The sequence below is a fragment of the Glandiceps talaboti genome, chromosome 2, assembly GCF_964340395.1.
Source record: "Glandiceps talaboti chromosome 2, keGlaTala1.1, whole genome shotgun sequence".
Lineage (NCBI taxonomy): Eukaryota > Metazoa > Hemichordata > Enteropneusta > Spengelidae > Glandiceps > Glandiceps talaboti.
The window spans coordinates 16,727,369-16,750,580 of NC_135550.1; the positions used below are offsets into that span (position 1 = coordinate 16,727,369).

Consider the following 23,212-nt stretch of genomic DNA (forward strand, 5'->3'; position numbering starts at 1 on the left):
CCAGAGGCTTGTCTTGGTGTTACTATCTCAAGAAGCTTTCCACACCAGAGGGGTGAGAGCTTCTTGAGATAATAAAAATCAAGCTAGGTGGTCTCTGGGCTACACCGATTTGAATACATCAAGGCTACCATTTATAATACATGAGACAAATTCAACTCTGATGGAGAAGACACCAGACATATATATATATATATATATATATATATATATATATATATATATATATATATATATATATATATATATATATATATATATATATATATATATATATATATATATATATAAATATATATAAATATATATATATATATATAGATATATAAATATATATATATATATATATATATATATATATATATATATATATATATATATATATATATATATATATATATATATATATATATATATATATATATATGAAGAAAATCAATTCGGGTTTTTCATTTCTACAAGCCTGTTTTGTGAGTAAATCACTCGTCAGGAGATGTTGATCCGACTTGATTTTCTTCTACCCTCAATATATATATATATATATATATATATATATATATATATATATATATATATATATATATATATGTATATATATATATATATATATATATATAGACAATATAAGTGACTCGATGGATATATAGTGAAAGTTCGAAGTCGTCCTTACTTCCAATCCCAAGTTGAAATCTTGATAGCGACGTATATAAATTTCTTCATCAGCAAACAAAATATGATGATTTGCTAGGCCATTTACAAACTAAGGCAAAAATTATTTCTGTTGAATAACGTGACTTCAGAAAGGAGGGCAGGCAGGTGGAGATTTTACTTTATTTTCAAAAAAAATTTTTAAACATCGTGAGAAATTGCTTTGACTCAAAGACAAAGTACTTGGTCACAATACTTCTATGATAGCTTGATCAGGTGTAAAAGGAAGACTGTACTGTTTAAATTCAACTTACAGTTTGAAAAGACCTGATTTATCTGGAGTGTTTATTCTTTAATCACCAAAGATACTTTGGGAAAAAATTTAAATAGAAAAAGAAGCAAATTGTCATCATTTTACCTTTTTGAATGTAAAATATTTGGTGGTGGATTAAACTAGAGTTGGTTGGGTTACATGAGACAAACATTTTTTTTTATTTGACCTTTCCATTTTTTCTAGATTTAAATCATTCTTTGCAAGTGTTGCAATCATATAATGATTTTGTTGTGTCCATTTCATGTTAAGGTTTTCAAGTACGGTTACGTGTCAAGTCCACAGGCTGTAGTGGAGCTTGGGCTTAGATACGTTAGGTAGAATGAAGGAAACGTCCAGAAAGAATGAAATATTTTGAATTTTGGCATGACTCGCAGTACTTTACCTAATACCTACTTCTCTGGGACCAAGGCTAGGCAAGCTAGCATATGTGGTCAGTCCGACGTCTCATTCACAATGATTCAAACGATGACCATTGGTTGTATACATCACTATATGAATAGCCAATCATTACAAACAGTGATATAAGCCCAGCCCATACTTTTTGCCCCTTTATATTTTATTCTTTCTAGACATTTCCTTCATTCTACCCAATACATCTAAAACAAAGCTCAACTAGAGCCTGTGTGAAGTCCTTGTAGTGCAAATGATGACTGGAATAACAAAATCTTTTAGAAGAGTTAAATCAAATATGATGCCATTTAGTCACTTATAGGCAAGAAGTTAAATTATCTTATCTAGAGTATGTACTTTAATATTACATTGTTTCTAAATTATATCAAGATTTAAAAGCGTACCTGGAAATATTTCTCATTGCATTTGCTTCTTCCTTCAAAAAGTATGTTATATTTTAAGAGATCCTTGAACTGCACAGGGGTATTAGGGACAAACACTCAGTGTATCATTTGTTCATTCATTAGTTCATTTAGAAAGGGGTTAGAGACAAACAGTTTAACCCCCCACCCCACTCCCCTCTCCCCCTCTTTCCCATGGCTGAAACCAAAATGATCTGCATTCTCTGTAAAGATCACTTGGAGAAAATAGCTCGCTCCCCCCCCCCCCCCCGTGTATGTTTTTCATCACGTAGCAGATGTGATGTAATAGATCTACAATAGTAACTGAACATCTTGAAATATATTTGATATCAGTAATTCAATATGACTAAACATCGCTGTTTATGAAATAAAATATTTGTGATACCTTCTTTCTGTTGTCTGTGTTAGTTTAGAATTCATGATGATGACTCAAAAGTTTGGGAGATTTCATTTTAAAAGGGAATACCACTCCGGGAAATAAAGGCATTTTGTTATAACTTTTGGGTTCTGGGGTCATTTCATTCACATAACATTTGCATGATTGCCAAGAGACATCAAAATTGAATTTTACTTTCATTGTCCTAGCAATGGACCAGCATTGCCCCGTAGGAGTTTGCAGATATACATATGTGTTAGATGAACACTAAATATTCATGAGTATTTATCTGAATGCGATGAGCACTTGGGAGTCATGAATATATATTATTCATCTAATACATACATATATCTGCTGACTCCCAGTAGGCAACAGTGGACCGTTGCTAAGAAAGTCACTGAACAATAAACGTGAAACAAGATTCTTGGCAATCGCGTGGAATTCATGTGACGTGAAATCATGAAATGACTCCCCACAACCCAAAGTTTGGATGAAAATGCCTGTATTTCCTGAAGTAGTGTTTCCCTTTAAGATTGTTGATTTGATAAACCCATGGACATGGATACATCCATGATAAAGGTATTAGGAGAAGTACAAGTGAGTATCAGAAACATAATGACTAAAGTATCAAATAGTGAAATATAGTAAATGTACAGAAGCACCTTGTAGACCGAATATTGAGAATACAAAATGTATACTAGTAAACATAGATAGCGCTGAGATTGGACGAGGCAGACCCCCGTCCGTCTCAGCCTAACGCTCTCTCCAGTGTAAATAAAAAATACAGAAACTGCAGTAGGTATAAACTTGTTCGAGTCTTTTGTTCTAATTACATTTAAACAATACAACATACTTCATATTAAATTAGCGTCACTACTACTGCGATATGCGGGCAATCTACACCACAACAATACATAAGCATGTCTAGCATAATATATCAGTAGACGCCAGTCACTACATTCGAAATGGAAATACTTTTACCTGCTAAAGTGGAAATTATAGATTCATGACAACAGGTAGTAAATATTGTGCATGTACCAGCATTTTCTGTGGTTAACTTGTAAAATGTTACAGACTAAGTGTGAAATGTTCAGAAGCATGGGTCTACAGGATAACAACATGGCATTCTGTGTGTACGTGTATTTATTACAATATGTCTGATGGAAAACTATGGCTGCCTTTAATGCAACCGAAACCCTCATTTTACAACCGGTATCTGTAGAGTACAGGTAAATTTGAATGCATCAAGAAATCGACTGATTGTTTAATATAGTGAGGTGCACCGTCAGGGCGATGTTGTAAACTGAGTGATGACCAAGGTACAAGCCTTACATGTTCTAGTTACTAAATTAGTAATTTAGTGGGTTGTGCATTCTCTGAACCGATTGTGCACACATTGTACACAAGTGTCTCAGTTTTGTAGTTTTGGGACAGGGTTCTGTTATTTGATTGTTACACCATTCGTTGGGAAAACGCTGAAAAACCCCAATAACACCCATTATTGATCTTAAAACGATGATTCTTTAGGTTCGTTTTCGACAGGTTTAAAAGCCAAAAGTACTTTTGCGGATGCATAGTTCACGAATTTGCAACCCTACAGGGGGAGGGGCGCAGTGAGTACCCATTCTTATACATGACGTTATGTTTTTTGCCACACTTTATCACGTACAGTCGTTTGTGGGCAGAGATTCTAATACAAAATATTCGCGACACTGCCTATGCGACAAAATATCCCATTAATGGCATTACATGGGCATGCTATACAGTCTCGGTTACCGTGACCCAGATTCTCTGATGGCAGTGAGCCATCAGCGGTGATTTCGAGAAACCGAGATTGGTTCAACCCACATCTATTTGTTGTTTAAATATATGTAAATCCATTTAGTTTGGAAGTTAACGATAGTTTCGTTTTGCTGTTATGCCAGTATTCCTAGGACAGTACCCTTGGATACTTGAGGGGGGAAAGCAGAATTTTAAGCGGGGGGTTGGGGGGTTCCTAGCTCTTTGCAAAGTCCACATGCGTCTATTTGTCCGGGTGTGGTAGTTTGATCATGAAGGGTACAATACAGTATCTCAAAAAAGCTCTGTGTTGAGGATTGGGGGTGAAAAGGTTCTTGGGGCCACGAAAATATGTCCAACTTATTTTCTCCCCAGCCAAACCCCACCCACTATAAATTCTGCTCGTTTCCTGAGCACTTTCACTGATATTCATATCACCCTGACCGGAACTCTACGTGTATCGGTTCTCATCAATATTTAAGTCTAGCCGTCAAGTGATCTGGATTGGTTACATTTTAATACCAATCACTGAATATATTAGTTGGTTTTGATATTATACACTAAACACGCCTACACTTACTGGATACGTAGTAAATAATAAATAAGTTGCCAGTATTAACATTAGCTGATAAAACGAGCAGGTTTTAGTTCCATCGCTGCATGCCGTTTGTTTCTGAGTGGCTAAAGTCCTTGGCCAAGATTTGAACCACGACTGTGCCTCAGTCAACCCAACTGTATAATTGGGAACCTGGTAGGATAGAGGTTGCAATGTGAATGCTTTAATCCCAATGGATTGTATGCTCCCAAGGGACAACATATACTCTTTTTAAAACAGTAAAGTGAAATTGCTACACAGCAGTTTATTAGCAGCTGGCAGCTTCGAATATTCGAATTCGAAAAAGCTTGTAATTTGGGTCTGACGATCTTGAAGAACAATTGAGTACCTCTTTTACAGAGCGACTATGCTTGAACAAACTCGGACTGATCATAAAATACATAATGTCATAGCAAATTACAAAAAAATGCGAAATCATAAGCTTAACGCAATCAATTATACCGTCCCTTGTTCAAAATGACCTCTCCGTTCATAAATATACATGTCGCCATATGTGTATGATCCTGCAGCGGGGCCTCTGGCTTAGGGATCGGACACAAATTAAAGAGGGCGGGTCAGAAGTTCAACGCGTGAAAAAAAAGATTGACCCTCCCCCCTCGCAAGACCTTGCACATAAAAATATTGACCTTCCCCCTCCTTTGTCATTGGCACATCTGTGATAAAAATATCACTGCGTAAAAAAACATAAACCCTACCCAAATATGTACATGAAAAATGATACCCTCCCCCAAAATGCATTGGCCCCCCATCCCTGTAATTTGTGTCCAGTCCCTTAGATACACATACCGTGTGTTGTGATCACCCTACTTGTGAACGTATATAGTCGACTGGTCAATGTTTTATGAACAAAAATAATAATAAAATCGATTGATGATGAATAACATCTGCTTCACATCGATGCAAAATTATGTTATGTTAATGGCGACCATGTAGATCGATAACAACCAAATAATAGCCTACTAAATGTGCTCTAGTAGCAGTTTTGATAATCTGAAATGATTTTATATATACACTGTCGTTGGTAATCACAGCTGAACCGTGAACAGAATTGAATGCAATGGGTGTGTCTTTTTATATCTTGGAATTAAAATGATCGCGTAAAAATTAACAACAATAATAACAAATTAGTAACTGTAGATATATAATGGTGGTCCATTAGAGGTGTGAATTGTTACATTGAATTACCAACGTGATCGGAAAGTGACTTTAACACATTCATTATAGATATACAATTGAAGCACATAGAGTTTGGGATAATAGATGCTGTATAATATAATATCTCCTTGAAATACACGATGTTGTTTTTTTTCGGATCACGAATAATGACCTCAAGCCTATTACAGCTATTACCATGTAATATATAACCTGCATCAACGCGACGTATTCCATAATAATTTTGTATTAGAAAAATTGTTTACTTTCCTCAGTCTATCTAATATTAGGGATTTTGATGTTTACCATTGTCCAGATATATATGTTTTTACAAAGTCCCCATATTTGATGGGATGACGTGTCAGCTCACCTACCAGGTTTTTTTACTATAAGTGTAACTGCGCTTGCGTGGTTCATTATTGTCACCATCAGCGTACAATTGAAAGGTGCTATTTTTAAGTGTACTGTATTGTGACGCTTCTCTCGTTGAGGTTACTCGCACCCTTTTAAATGTAGATACAATTGTGTTTCGTTTGTGAACGAAATAGTATTGAATGGTTGGTAGGCAAGGCGGTTCAATATCGTCGTTACATTATTGGCACGTAACAGTGAGCGGAACAAGATGGGCTACGGAACGCATGGGTTCATTACACCACCAGATCAAAATTTATTGTGCGGTATATGCAGTAATGTTGTTGAAGATGCTGTGTTGACGAGGTGCGGGCATTCTTTCTGTGAACAGTGTTTGGACACTTGGCTGACAAGACCAAATACGGATAGCTGTCCCGTGTGTCGATCCAGAGTGAGTAAATACCAGGTGAGCCCAGTGTGGTCTCTGCGGGCAATAGTCAATAGCCTTAGTATCCAGTGCGAATGGCGTGACCGGGGTTGCCAAATGGTAATAACTCTCGAAAATTTGTCGTCTCATTTAGAGTCGTGCAGTTATGCTCCCGTGGACTGCATTGGTTGTGGTCTTACATTGCATCGTTACCAACTTGCAGCGCACCAGATCCAGTGCCCAGAAATTAACGCTGCAGCATCGTCAGCAGCAGCTACTGCTGTTGCAGTAACGGTGGGTGGCAACTTGTCGAACAGTTTCCAACCCGGCGACTACCAAGAACTTTATTGTAAAATCGCTTCGCTGGAGTTACAATTGAAAAGAATGAAAAGAGATCTGGACGCTACTGAAAATAAGAACAGAAAATTGGAGAGGGATTTAAACAAGGTCAAGGCCGACTTGGATGCAAAAAGAGACGAATGTGAAGTGTTAAATTCTCAAATGCACGATTTTGATCCAGAATATGCGTATGGGTACGCCCCTGAGAGTATAGCTCAATTGTCATTACTGATAGCCCGTAATTTACTGGACAAACCCGAATATGTTGATAGAAATCGTGCCTTCTCTTGCATCAAGAGATGTTACGAAAACTACGCTCGCTGCGGAGACGACTACGAGCACGATGTTCATATGTTAATCGCCACCGCCTATGCAAGTGATTGGTTTGCTGAGAATCAGCGTATTAACTTTCATTGTTGGCTTCAGAGCATCGCAAGATATCGGAAATATGCCGATGTTCATCACATGGGTATTAGCACCCGTTCCTCCACGAACTAGAATCACCTGGCACCATCTCTGTTGGTTGTCTGAGGCACCATGACAGAACCATTTCTTATTAGGCATTCCGACTTGGTGTCATGAATCAATATCTGAATATTTTCAGATTGCGGATATTACAGTCTCATTTTTGAGTTTGACTTTAGGAAAAGTGAGCCTATCTCTAATATAAAAAACGGAAGTCAAGTCCAATACAATATCCGTTTATCATAATAAAAAAAAACTGAACGACAAATATTATTATAATAGTGTAAGTTGCAATAGCGGTATAGTTCTATTATATGCAAATAAGTATAGAGTGTCGGTTTCATTCTGTTCCTTTATTGATTTAGTGCTTTCGTCCATCATAGCATTGGACGTGCTGCAACTTGCAGCCGCATCAGAACACACATAAATATTTCGTTTTTAATGAAATAGCAATACCAACTGAGCAGTACTGAACTCTAGGATATAATGATCATTTCTTTGACTCTGACAAAATCATTCTCAGCGATGTATTTTTAAAAATGACGTCTGTCTTCCACGGATTAATGATATATAATATATTATATTATTTGTGCATGTTGTACAGCTGTAGACAAGTACTAGCCAATTATAGCTAGGTGAATTTTTAGCACACGAAAACACATATGTATATGTAGGCTTCAAAAGCTGACTGATTCAGGTGAGCCAGTCGTTTTCGTTACAGCTGTTATTACACCGAGATTAGTGAAATAGAATAATAGACCCGTGCATGCACACAGAAGAATGAAACACTAGAGCTTGTCTATACTAGCCTATACCTCATCGACTTGTCATAACATGGGCTCCCTTTTCATTTAAAAAGACGTTTCAGTCTCTGTGACAAGCTAATAATGGCATTGAATTCTATAATTTTCGAAGGTCGTCACAGTCAGTCGCGCGATATACAATTTGTACCAATTCTAAGTTCTAGGCCATACCATTGATTAATTAGCTGTGAATGCCAAAACACCGCCTATTATGACAGCCTGGGATGACGGACCTTCGGATCTACAAGACCAGCAGTCCGTAAAATCTCATGGGAACAGTCCTATGGCGAACAGCAAAAATGTCATTTTGTGTAATAAGTAAATTTCATTACACATCATGATATTCACAATTTGCAGGAATGAAAAGGTCTTTTCTACAAACGAGTAATATAGGAGCTGTCAATGACAGTCTTCTCGTTCCACTTATATTGGTAGAAATTGCAGTAATATGAATTGACGGACATATATACTGTAAGTTGAAATTGGGACATATCACATCAAATGGCAATTCACGTTCATTAATATATTATGAAACAGTAATATAGTTGAACTTCAACTTGTATGGCATACCATTACATTATGTACTAGTATTTGTTGTTTGTGTACAGCTCATTAGTATTGATAACAGTCGAACACGGATGAACACTTGTCTAATCTCACCTGTAAAACCACTGTAGGGTGTATTATATAGTGGTATGTGTGGGGTCTAATACAGATGTTGCCATGGCATTTTTATGACTGGGGCTAATTTACTAATATACTAGCACACTTTTTACCCATGGGAGCTAACCACTATAGAAATCCATAAAATTTGGAGCCCGTTGAAGCGTAACAAATAAAGGCATCAATAACATTGAAATGGTCCGAGTCGATAATATAGCCCTCAATTATCGTATTATGAGAACCACACAGACACACTGGTATGCGACCACGATTGTTTATATTGACTTCACGTAAGTTATGTATCACCAGCTGCAGGTTATTTTCATCAATTTCATAATTATGTAAGCTTTATGATGGTAGTTATTATACTAAGTACATCAGGGCCAACAATGGTGATCGTTTGGTATCTTTGTAAGTTAATTTTTATACCACCTACAATTTTTTAAGACGTATATCTTAGAAAGGATATAATAAATGTACCAGAGTAGCACGTGACTGCATTGTCTAGTGTGGAGTTTTTTGGCAGGTGTCTAAAATTATTTGCGTAGTGATATGATATTTAAATTTTGTGTATTGTTTTGCTTAATAAAAAATCATGCCTACTCGTCTGAATGACAGAAGTGCATTGTATGTGTATACTGATATGAAAGGTGATGAAGTCCGTCTATGGTGTCTATCAGCAGCCTTTATGGTGTCTATCAGCAGCCTTTATGGTGTCTATCAGCAGCATTTATGGGACCACAGACATTGAAGAGACGGGGTCGAGTCTATGGTGGGACGTACAACAAATTACCATGTTTTATTCATTTACGTTGCAATCACAAAACACATCTTTAACTAAGATTTAGAGCTATTGTAATTACATTTTTCTGGGTTGTTAAATTATTCAAGGTATGATCAATTATGTTCAGTGTTACGAACTGCAGGATATCTCAAACATTTATCAAACGACATAGTTAGCTTATTGCCTTTTATTATAGAAGAGAGTAAGCTACAATGACTTTTATTGTTATGCAAATAATCGAATAAATAATTCCCTAAAAATCATTATATTATTCAGACGTACAATAGGTGAAATCTAGGTTTACAGTCATTTTTGGTTGAGTTTCGACCACTACTTTACGAATGAAGGAATAACGACATTTTGAAATGCAAGACACGCTGCAAGTACTCGTACGCTTATTGTAAATTGATAATACTTTGAGCAAATATAGCCGGGATATCCCAACGAGTCAAGGGAATATCGTACATTCCTTGTGTAATGCTCAGTCACTGTTTCTCATTATGTCGCCATAATGGGCTCCTTCAAATACTGTTCGTTGTCACTGCCCCCATTGTTAAACGAACAATAGTCATTGTTGTGGGCCGGTATTTGACATGAGGTTACACCTGACTGATCATCCTTCAGGACCCAGTTGACTTATAGTACGTCACGTCCCCACGCTATCAATATGACCTCGCCTGCAAGTTTTTCAAGAGAAGGTGCTGCCCCAAGGGTCTTGGCAATTTGCCACGCTCCAATTTGTATTTTCCCCTCAATAATTGGTTACTCCTCTAAGGCGAAGAGTTGTCAACCATCGTACAGTAAGTCTATATATTTGTGCGACGGACACTTTTTCATGAAATCCAAATAGCAAACAAATGACCTAGAATTAAATAGTATGTTTTATCCCCAAGACATCGAATTCTGTATAAATTTTGATGTTATGAAAAAAAAATTGTGTAATTTGCAAAGGAAAGTCAATACCTTTAAAGTTGGTTTATCGATATACACTCACACTTGATGTACACTCACACTTGATAATTAGAAATTCAATCAATACACACAATTCAGCGAAGTCACTTAGCTGAGAGCTTTAATTTCAACTGCAAACTGTTAGTCGTGTTCACTCTGTGGTAGATGGCGATCATTACCTTCTTAATGTTAATAAATCATTATGAGGCCTTGTAACAAGGTTATGCCGAGTAATATTCACATGGTTCAAATAACAGGCACGGGTGTATTTCAACAAAACAACGATAAGGCATTTAAATATCCAACTTTCGCTACTGGGAGTGACATACAATAAGTTTAGACCTTCGTTTTGAAATTCAGTAAAACGAATTAAACTCGTATTACTTTTTCACAAACATATAGCATAACAATAAATAACAATACAAAATTGTGTATTTCTTTCATCAGGATGATAGACATAGCGCACACCTTTGAAAGGATTGTGTCGAGCGGAACGCGGACTCGATGATAATAATAATAATAATAATAATAATAATAATAATAATGTAATAGTAATATAACAAACATTTAGACAAACTTTATTTATAACGCTCACCCACCTCACAAATATCAAAGTTGTTGGTACATTGACACATCATAACATGTTTAATCGTAAATAATTTCAAAAAAGGCGCCAATGGTACTGAAGCTGTGGAAGCACTTTTTAGAGGTTTTGAGATATGTGACCTACAGTCTAGGTGAGTTGACTAGTCTGCACAAGACACGTGTGTTTGGTTGTTGCTATGGGCATGGTAATGGTTTGCTATGCACATTTTTGTTTATTTTTTAATACCCATTCACTTAAAGCTTAAACACCTTTTTTGTTTTAGTTAGTGCAAATTGGCTGTTGCTATGGGTGGGTGTGGTCTTTGTCGCTAGGCATATTTGTGTTCGTCTTAGCATGTCTGCTCAGTTATCTATCAGTGTTGTCATCTTGTTGCAGGGTCTCACATGTGCCCACTGACCAATAAAAAAATCCTTTCCCGCTGAAAAATCGTACGCGAACATTTTTTTTTCTTTTTGCAGAATAGCTTCGTTGCGCACCTGCAAATAGCATAAGGGGCTTGGGGAATGGGTAGATGTATAAAGCCCGCCCCTTGTGGTCGGAAAACTCAGTACACTTTGCTGACCACGATAAAATTCACTCACATTGAATCTCGGTAGTCATGTATTCTGTAGATAAAGTATTCTGGATTTTTTAGTATAAAGCGAAATTAATCGATTTTATAATGTCATTGATAGCATTACGGTATTAAATAAATAGGTCGGGTACAACGTGTTTTTTAAAAGTGTTACAAGACATTACCTGAGTGTATAACAATTGGAAAACTTATTTAAAAAAATATGTGATTGCCGTCGATCAGGAAAGGAAAATATGATTATGTAATTATGATGATGAACATCAGAAGTATTTGCTTTCCTGACAAATTTCGCTACAAGAATAAATCTTCTCTGGGCAATTACAAACGCATTACCCACTGAAGGAACAAAACAACATAAGACTGAACATACTGGGGCACATTTTTGTCTCTTGTCTGACCGGGAAAGAAGTGGTTTTGAAAAACACCTGTTTTTTGTAATACAAGCAGCTTCAGTTGACTCACAGGCAAGAATAGTCTCTTAATTGTCTGTGGTTGACTGGAGTTCGCATTGGAGATCCTAACTTTCAAGCCAGTGAGATGAATCATATTATATACAAAGCAAATACTTTTGTATATGAATGAAACCAATATAACAAAGTGGCCCACATTCTGAGCTAGATCTTTTCATTTACTAACGTGACATGCACGCCCATTTGGTAGGGAGGTAATTTATTATAACTTTTTTGTAGATTTGTCATACTTTACCTTCTCATAGATTAGCACCAGTCCCTTGGGATATTTTTTGTTATTCATTTCAAATTCCGTGAAAGAAAATATGGTCAACCTTTTTTTTTTACTATTATTAGTCTCCCCAAGGGATTATGCATGATATCACCACTTCTCACAATCACTCACTCACTCACTCACTCACTCACTCACTCAGATGACTATTTTTCACAAAAGAAAAAAAGTACACCTTTTAGTTTCAAATATTTATTGAAATAAAGACGGAAAATAGCCCGTAGACATGAGCAAGTCTACTTATGTCACTATGATAAACTATTCTACTAGTATGTTCCAACTCTGTCAACAGTTTTCCGTACACTGACAACCATTTCTTTAGTATTACTCACATTAAGTTCGAGATGGTTCCGTGTCAAATCCAGTTGACAAATCTGCTGATTTCTTGTCTATCAATTGTGTCGTCTCCGTCTGTTATCAGTCCAGTTAGACCTAGTGTCATTGCAAACTTATCGATTGGGCATGAACCGTATGAACTCCTACAGTCAGCTGTATATAATGAACATAGAGTGTGGTGGGTGCCCTGGGCCCTGTATCCTTTTCTCCTTCAAATAGGGTGTCAAAGAGCATACCTTCACATACTACATGAGACAATACAAGATAAAGATTTCTCGAGATAACAAGATGAGATCTCAAATTCTAGTGATTCGTATTACATGTATATAGTTCTAGTTCTAGTTATCTACCTGAAGGAAAACAATACACATATTGGTAGGTTACAGTAGAATTTTGATTGTTTGTGATCATTGCCTAATGAATTATTGTTTGCTGTATTCGCTTTCAGATGTCAAGCTCTGTAGACTCTGATGGATCGGCCAATACTTGTTATTCAGAATCGTACGTACTCTCTGTAGCCTAGATAATAGATTCTCTGCTGTCAACAATTCTATTCAACTTTGACATGGGAATTAGGTCAATCAAGGGACAGGAGCCATAAACAACAGCATACCTATAACTAAACCAGTATCTGTTCTGTGAGCGTACCTTTAATGCAGACAGAACCGTGGCCTACATAGTAATTGGATGCAGGTAAGTTTAATTTCAATCTCTGAACCCTTTCATATCATACTGCGGATTTCCATTTAGTGACAGAAATGTCAGAGATAACAACGAGGTTTCGTATTGTTTATACCGCGATCACAATAAGATCATGTGATTGACAGTGAAGGCCAGTGTTTACATCAATATCTCGATGTAATGTAGATTACCTCTAATATTAAACATTTATCACCTTCTTACATATTCAGAGACGATTTCCGCCTTTGTAATTCTATTATTTAGATAGATACGATACAGGCATTGACACAACACACGTACACACTACTACCGTCATTAACAGTTGACAGCGGTCGTCGCCATGCCCTCGTTATTTACATTCGCCAATTCTGTTTTCTATGTATTAACATACATTTCTTCTCATAAATGCACGTCACACACAGGTCTATATATATCACAGCTTAGTTTTTGTGATCTAGGACACTGCTGACATTTATCGTATCTTTCAATCCATGACAACCATCCAATTAATAGTAATATGACTTGGTAATCTAGTATACGACAATATTGGCAACGAGCCAATTTTATAGTCCAACATGACTTACATGTCACGTGGTGCATGGGCCTTTAAATCTTGCCATGTGTTTATCCATATTTTATATCCATCCTCTGTATCCACCCACTCACCTTCATAATCTATCCCTCTTTTTTTTTAAAAAGAAGAAGATAAACAAGCTCGGGCATGTGAGAATGGGATTAATTTAAAATATTTTGATATGATGATTTTTCTCATCTACATGTTGTCAACTTCAAATCCAACTAGTACATAGCTCAATATTGTTAGTTACATGGTCATTGCTAGTCTGTATTCAGATGCGGGTCATATTTTGTCGTATTCCTATAAAAACTTCTGAAATATTTATTTATTTATTACTAATTATGTACACATACATAACCCATAACATATAATAATCAGCATGTACAAGGCACATTCTGTGTTCTATACACATGAGACAGAACGCACGCTATTCACTGAGGATTCGATCGAACACATTGAAATAATCCGACGTCTTGTGACTTCATCGAACGTTCAACGCATACCATGTTTTCAATTCTATTAATTTCAGCAGCAGTATTAAAGGTAAATTACTAAAAAGTCAAGACGACTGTTGACACGGTCTAGGTCACTGTCTACTATGGTAGCAGGTATGTAGATCATATAGTGGATGGTGAAGTCCAAGAAGTGCCAACATTTAAATATGGTAAGATAATACCACTCATAAGCTTACTTCAATATTGATAAAGTACCTTTAATGAAAAAGAACAATCTCAGTGAGTTTGGTCATCATGGCAACCATGAAGCCCACTTTTGACAGAGCAATTGGATCCGACCAGGGCGCACTTTCAGAAACCCAAGAATACATCAAACGTTTGTGATACAGTTCGGTGAAAAGGGATTATTTTATTCTTTTTAAATTTTCGTTACCATTGCAACAACAAAATTAGTTTCTGATGATGAATGCCCGTTGTTGACTCGAGTCCCTTTAGTCTGAAGTGATAATGATGTATTTTGTATATATAGGCTACCAACGAATTTGAAGACGATCTATACGAGGCAATTTCTACTAAAAATCTTAAAGACATCGAGAATCTATTTCTGAAGAATCCTTATGACATCAATAACTGTCGTCTTGGCACGGTAAGATTTCACTCACGTTATGATTTACTATTGCTGTGAAATCATACGCTTTACGGCAATGGTAAAACATAATTACGTTTTACGGCAATTGTAGAACAACGTTACACTTTGCGGCAAAGAACAACTACGTTTTACGGCAATGGCATTCAACTTACGCATTCACATTATCGGTAAATTTTTATATTATCGTTTTTTTATGCATTATCATTTAACTTTTACTACATTATCGGTAAATTGATACATCATGGGTAAATATGTACTAACTTATCGGATTAATACATTTTTTAACGGTTGGTTATAGCATTTGTATCAGAACTCTTTTTGCCAGCAATACAACACACTTCTTTTTTCCTCCATGACGTCATATAAACATGACGTCATTTAATAGAGATGCCCTCGAGAGACGTCATTAACTGGTAGAATCGTCGTCGTGCATCATTGATATCTACGTGCATGATTTACATAAGGTTATCTATCGTGATTTTCAGTATTGAATATTTAGATATAAGATAGAATACCTCAGAAAAATACTGCGGTTCGTGAAAATTAATTTTCCTGCTGATTATTTCGATATTTTTTACGCAATGATGATTTGAGTACAATATATGAACTGGAAACTTGTATGAATTGTTTGGTTTACCAAGACAACTACAAGAGAACAGTCAAGTTACAGTTAACTACTAACGAATGTCAAATGTGGGGAACTATTTTAACTGTCGATAATCTCCCTTGTTAGCAGTATCTTGAACACCTAAATTCAGAGTTTATGTTTGTATAGTATATTTCTAGCCAAGTGTTATAATGATTGTCAATTTGCTTATAGACCGAAGGATCCCCTCTCCATCTAGCAGTTGATTATGGTTTCACTGAATTCATCTATTTGTTGCTTGAAAGGAAAATTAATCTGGACGAGAAAAACAAGGTATGATACTTTGACAAACAAACAAATAGAAAATACTATCATAACTACCATGGTCATCATTGTATTATACTGTATATATATATATATATATATATATCTGTGTGTGTGTGTGTGTGTGTGTGTGTGTGTGTGTGTGTGTGTGTGTAAGTATGACTGCTGCCTCAAAGTCTGCTAGTAGATGATATCAAACAAAATTATTAGAAATTCATAGGTATGGGAAGTGCATTAATTGGCAACACTTCTCAAAATAGATACTTTAATGCGAGGTCGGAGGATATGACACCTCCGTCTCTAAAGAATAATTTGATATTAATAAGCGTCTCCAAGCTTCCTAGCTCCACTTCTACATTATGCAAATATATAAAACTAATGTGAACTTTAATCCAATCAGAATTCTTGGAATGACTCATGACGTAAGGTATTAATTTAAATATGAATTACAATATGTTTTGCATGTATTTTGCATATATGGAAACGCCCAGTTTCTATGCTATATATGTTGTGTTTTACGGTGCTGAGGGGGGGGGTGGTGGTGACCCCATCTACCTCTAGAGCTGGCACCTGTTGAGCTACGAAATACAACTCTCCTTGTAATCAGTATCATGTTGGTTACGGTGTAGTGATTCCTGATTGTACCTCTCGACTAAGTGAGTGAGATAAAGACGCCGAAGTAACAACCGCGTCGTGGTTCTAGTCTTGTGAACTCATACATTTGCAGCAGTTTTTAAGTTCTTACAAAATAACCATCAAGAACATATAACGTAACATAGATTGCGAGACCTTTAGTTTATGAAAAAATACAGATATTATGTGATAGTCTATACGTACAAAAATCATTGCTTATTCCATTTCTCATTTTCTAGTTTGGACAGACGGCGTTGGATGTTGCGGCTGGTTCAGGTAGTGAAGAAATAACACAAATTCTCGTCGATGCAGGGGCTGAAATTAACTGTACTAGAAAGGTGAATGTTGTTAAAGGATATTTAGATGATCACCTAGACGTTTAATACGTTTGAAATCAACATACATTTGTTGTTGTAAGTGAAAATAAAATGGTTCAGTGGTACGTAGCCTATAAGATACGACATTCATGCCATTCTCTTAGCCACCACTCACTGGCTGAGAAGCCTGAGAGGGCTAAACAACATGGCGTATCTTAGAGTCTAAGTGATACTCTACCCAGCAACGGTTTCCTACAGCAGTAACACTGAATCAATGAGGGACGGCCAACACTATGCATCTTTGGAGACTAAAAAGATTATTCATATTGTCATGTGTATTTTGCTGACGTATTCAACAGAAACACTATCCTAGAATCCATGCGGAATCCGGATGGGGTTTGGAATTCGTTATCAAAATTTGAAACCCTCAATCGCCTGGATTCTAGGCTACGATACAAAAACGCATGAACAGAGATGAGAAGCGCTTTAATACTGGTGTCGATCGATAAAACTCGCAGTTCTTTTCTCAAACAGATTGCAGATTGAATGGCTCTACCTATAAGAATTTTGAAATATAAACTTTTGTATTGACTTTCACTGCAGGATGGTACAACACCCATTTACATGGCGGCACAAAACGGGCATGCAGGAGTCGTTCAAGTTCTCTTGGATGGTGGTGCACGTACAGATATGAAAACCGATGTGAGCAATCCTATGTAATACTTACAAATGTATTAGATTAGTTTGAAAAGAACATTTCTTCAAACTTTGAGCTCTGACCCAAGAGTTAAAAAATTCAAGTGATTTGTTTTGTAATCTCTTTGAAGGATTCAATATGTGAGATATGAAAAGGCCATTCTAATGGAAAACATAGCTTAAATCTTGGTAAAATATTGCCATTATAATTGAAAAAGGATTTTGATACTGTATCTACTACTTTAGTCCCTTACATGTGAAAGATCTAAAAGAAAGATATAAAAAAAAAACTGACGTCAATCCATTCATAATGATTAGAATATGAGACCTACGTAAAGAGCGCCACCAGTGGTCAGAGTTTGGATGTGTGGATCGGACATATCCATTTTGTCAATGCAAGGACACAATCGCTTGATTAACTGACTGATTTTGTTTATGCCAAATATTTAATTTTCTTGCACAGAACAGGTCCAAAAGACTAATAACTGCTCGCCATTATCGCAAAGAGTTGAACTGTTTGCATTATAAAAGCCGTTTTTGAAAAAGTTATGACAGACACCAGGACCCCCCACAATGTGCCTAAAAATGTAAATTAATCTTGAAGATTTGTGTTTTTGTCTTATTTTTTGCTCTCACGTATATCACTTAAAGGAAGGAGACACACCAATGCATGCAGCATCAAGGAATGGCCATATTGAAATTGTCAAAATTTTGCATACTGCAGAGGGCGACATCCATTGCAAGACTGTGGTAAGATAAGATTGACAAATCTATGTGCATTGCAATTGTCTTCAAATCGATGAACACAAAATTTGGGGTAATGAAACAGCAAACATGGACGTCTGAATTTCAAAAGCCATTAGTATATCCTATCTAATGCCTATAGCGCTAACAATAAGATAATGCTAGTGTGAGAAATTAGGACCGAAAATGGCCTTTAACATGCATTCTGTAATCACTTGTGCTACAACGCAATTGACACCATTTTTAAATGTACCAACTAACTATTTTACGATGTTCATGGGTGAATTTTGAGTTTCAATACGAGTGTATCTAGTAAATTGCAATCATATGATAGAAAATATGAGGATGAACGAATTTAAAGTTTTTCAGAAGTTACAGTTTTTCACCCATAGACATAATATGGTAATTTAATCGATAGCTAAAACTCTAGTCCTTTCAGCATCACCATTAATCCTATCCTATTTTCACAACAGTTAGGCGCAACGTCGTTGGATACAGCAAGTTTCAACGGACATAACAATGTTGTATCATATTTATTAGGAGTTGGAGCTGTCGTCAACTCAAAAAGAAAGGTAACTTTCTGTTGCCGTCTCAAAGGAAAGATGCTGTACTCTGATTTTCTGATTTGTATATTATTAATCTTAGAATTTGTGCGCGTGCGCACCTAGCCCATAGCGACGACAACATCCCTGCAAATGCACGCCAGCAACAACGGAAATAGAACGCGCGTGCAGTTCTTACTGAAAATTCAAAGTTGTTTTTGTACGTATACTGATTGAAAGCAGAACACTCCATTTTACAAAAAATTACAGCTTGAATTTCACCAAATTTTGCTTTTCCATTGTTTAGGACGGCACAACACCTCTTTACGTCGCTTCCCAGCAAGGCCACATAGAAGTTATGAACACCTTAATCACCGGTGGAGCTAAAGTTAATAGTCAAGATCAGGTAGCAAGAAATTTAACTACATACTTTGCGCTACGAACAATTGCCTTGTGAAACGATGGCAGGAACTCATATCACTGGAACACTTGCATGAATCAAAGATTGGAGGAATCACGAATCGTGCCCTCCCATTGAGGAGGGAGGGAGGGAGGGAGGGAGGGAGGGAGGGAGAGAGAGATGAATATATCGATGCACGCGCGCGTGTGTGTGTACATAGTTATTGTTATGTATCGTTAATGCCAAATATTCAACTGATAAACTTTTAGATACAAAAGAACTTTAAAATAGAAAATTTAAGATATAATATGATATATATGGTATAACAGACTGAAACCCACATTCTTAAACGAACTTTGTTCTTTGTTTTTACCCCCACCCCCACCCCAACACTCTCCTCTGAGTCATGATTGATTAATTTAGATTTGCTATCTACAGAATGGAGCAACTCCATTGTATGCAGCTGCACAACAAGGTCATCTAGATGCCACCCAGTTACTATTAACCAAAGGTGCAAATCCATTAATTGCAAAAGATGTAAGTGAAATTATTTTCTGTTTTCAGTCTGATACATACCACACTTACCGTCTGTATATATCTCATTAATTTATGATGTTCAGGCCTACAGCGGAAAAAAGTTCTGAAGAAGTTTAATCCAGTTTTGGCGTACTTATAATATATAAAACATTATAACAATATTTAGCAATGTATATTCAAAGTCTCAGCTTTTCTGGCCTTAAAAGTGCAAATACATCTCGTTTTTCGAACAAGTGTCACAGACCGCAAAGTGATTTATCACATGTACACTTTACATTTGTTTACAGGGTAAATGGTTACCATTACATATTGCCAAGTTAAACGACAAACCTGAAATAGCTGAATTATTATCAGAATCAAGAGAGGTAAGTTAGATTACATGATGACGTAATGTCAACTATGATCCGATGACATGTCCCGTACAATCCCAACAAAGGGTATCACATCAACCTCTTTGATACGATTGATGCCACGTATTGACCATATAACCAGATATAAACCAATGACAAATGTCACCAGAAGAACACTTTCATTACTATTATAGATCATTATACAACAACACACATACACAGTACATGTAGATTTTGAGTTATGCTAAAATGAAATATGAAAACATAATTTAATATTATTTATTTCAGGATGGAGCTATGGTTATACCAACTGCGAAAAGTGTTAGCCCATGTTCAAAAGATGTAAGGATATATTCAGTCTTGTCGTTTATGTTCATAATTTTATACGTTATTATACTACAAAGTATTTCATAATGACAACCGTGGTATTTCATCATAGCAACAACATTTCAACATAGCAACCGTGGTATTTCATCATTGCAACCATGGTATTTCATCATTATCATAGCAACCATGGTACTTCATCATAGCAACCACGGTATTTCAGCATAGCAACAACAGCATTTTAGCACAGAAACCACTTTATTTCAGCATAGTAACCGTGGTATTTCATCATAGCAACAACAGCATCTCAGCATAGCAACCACGATATTTCAGCATAGTAACCAATGGAGTGAATGTCACAACTCAAACTATCTGTTGGTAGTAAGATTATGTATCATATTGGATAATAGCTTCTGTTGACATTACCAACAGTACTGTGTATAGAAAACCGAGGATTTGGACTAGTGGTCTGCATAGAATCTAACCCTCCTTTTTTTCATACCAAGGAAAATCCCGTTAAAGCAAACCTCAACGTTGAAGTTAAACCGTCATTGTTATTGGAGAAGGACAGGGTAGGTTACATGTATATTATTTTGTTTATATTTGAATGTAAAAATATCGTATGTCTAAAACCATTTTGACAGACAAACACTCGAAGATTTAAAGATATAAATTACGATAACGTTCATTTCTTAGTCATTATAGCAGTTTTCACTTTTTAATAATCATAATATATATTGTAATATTATACCATATAATCTCACAAATTTGATACAATTTATCTACATTTACATAATTATAGAGTTAATTTAATCGCTAAAATGTGTTTTTGTTTGATAATTACATGACTTGTAACACGTAAAGCTTGAATTAGTCTAAAGTACGGTTGAATATAGTAGTATTCTTTTCTAAAGACGATAGTGACTCTGTGCCCAGATCCATATGAACACTACGTTATTCCAAAGATTTGAATACAATGCTGTGACTTTGCTGTATTTGCTATTTTGTAGGACGTTCCATCTTCGTTGCTATGGGCGGTTAGACTGGGAGATAAAGCTACTGTGAAATGTATCTTGAAGAGAGACTGTGTGAATGACGTCAAATATATGAAATATGAGGTATACAATGAGAATAATTCATTTTAAAAAATGCACCCACGTCAATCAAGGCACACATTTAAGTACTTTTAGGAATACCATTACGTTCTCATACATATTTCCAAGTGATATTATGTTTTGTTTTCTACTTATTTTGATACTATTGCAAGTGTAATATATCCAACATATGTATACATAAGTTCTCATGCCATTCAAGTTATGACTAAATGTAATCCATTTTTGTATTGTCTGATTGAGTAATTCAGGTATTTTATTTTTAACTGTTTTGCAGGGTCAAAGTGCATACAACGAAGCAGTCATCCGAGGACATCATGATATTACTGAACTGATAATACAAAAATGTAAGGTAAGTTAAAAGGTCCAATATTATAGTCCAAATTTCTAGTAGAAATGATAGTCATTTCTTCGCTGCTTCTAGATGTACTGGTGTGTGTATGTTGGACGGGGGTGGGCGACAACTGGAATGATACATGTACTCGTATTAGGTTAGTTTTAGTTGTTGTTTTTGTGAATAATGAAGTTTCGTTTTATTTTGTTATTTTTCACGCATGTATTTGATGTTTTATACATGTCCATATATGTCTCACTGATGAAGTATTTCCCATTTTATTTTTTCACCAGGAAGTTCTCAGCAACTACCTAGAAGGAGAAAGTCGTAAGTGCTCTCCATTCTGGAGGGTCATAGCAAGACGTTTGCACGTTGACTATGACGACATAGAGGAGTCATTGATTGATAGCGACAGTCAAAACATCTGTCCGCATAACATGAAACAGTTTTTGTGTTATAGTGTCTTTTTAAGGTGGATAGACGAAGAACATGGCTGGCCTGACATTGATCATGTCTTGGAAACCATCAAAGAAATGGAGGGGGAATTTTGAGATATACGCTAAAAAGTCCAGCAAGTACTATAACGTGACTTCCCTTATCATAAAACCACATAGCTTCTTTCCTGCATCAGCACGTACCTGTTCCACGAGAATTGAGAATTTATATGTTCGCAAGAATGTTGATAACATGGAATATGGAATCAGAAACTCTGCATGTAATTAAAATGGTTTTGTCAGTATTTCAGATTTTATTAAGAACTGGTGTACGTGATGTGTTAAGCAACGATCCAGTGCCAAATGGGACCATATATATATATATATATGAGAAGCTGGTATTCACATTCCTACAGTATTCTGGGTTGATCTTTGGCCTGCCAGCTATTGTATTGCAACACACAATATACTAGTATTAGGCAACGACATTTTTTCAACCCTAATATTTTTTTTCTTTAAATCAGACATGAGCTTCCTAGACTAAACGACGTGTATGATATTCTTGTAAAACCATTTTTTAAGTTTATCAATAAAGAATATATTATGCAATATATTATTATGTTATTCGTTTATTTCAAGTGTTTACACCTCTGCCTTTGACACGAAAACAAATACAATTTCTCAGATATAAACATAAAAAAAGTTATTCAATCATCACGATGTTTAAGCACAAAAAGTAACTGTGTAAGCTTAAGCACGTCA

The 23,212-nt window shown here is 35.9% G+C and overlaps 1 protein-coding gene and 1 long non-coding RNA gene across 2 annotated transcripts; both read left to right on the forward strand.

Annotated features, from left to right (window-relative positions):
- Positions 1-13,346: 13,346 nt before the first annotated feature.
- Positions 13,347-15,115, forward strand: LOC144449142 (uncharacterized). The gene is made up of 3 exons (XR_013482156.1): positions 13,347-13,448; positions 14,543-14,677; positions 14,998-15,115. It is a non-coding gene; the product is annotated as an uncharacterized LOC144449142 (long non-coding RNA).
- Positions 15,116-15,133: 18 nt separating this feature from the next.
- Positions 15,134-22,803, forward strand: LOC144444822 (uncharacterized). Its single transcript, XM_078134367.1, has 14 exons — positions 15,134-15,175; positions 15,938-16,036; positions 16,900-16,998; positions 17,581-17,679; positions 18,325-18,423; positions 18,891-18,989; positions 19,267-19,365; positions 19,798-19,896; positions 20,184-20,261; positions 20,535-20,588; positions 21,077-21,142; positions 21,581-21,688; positions 21,960-22,034; positions 22,310-22,803. Exons 1-14 carry the CDS (start codon positions 15,134-15,136, stop codon positions 22,565-22,567), a joined length of 1,374 nt encoding a protein of 457 aa, XP_077990493.1. The 3' UTR covers positions 22,568-22,803.
- The last annotated feature ends 409 nt before the right edge of the window (positions 22,804-23,212 follow it).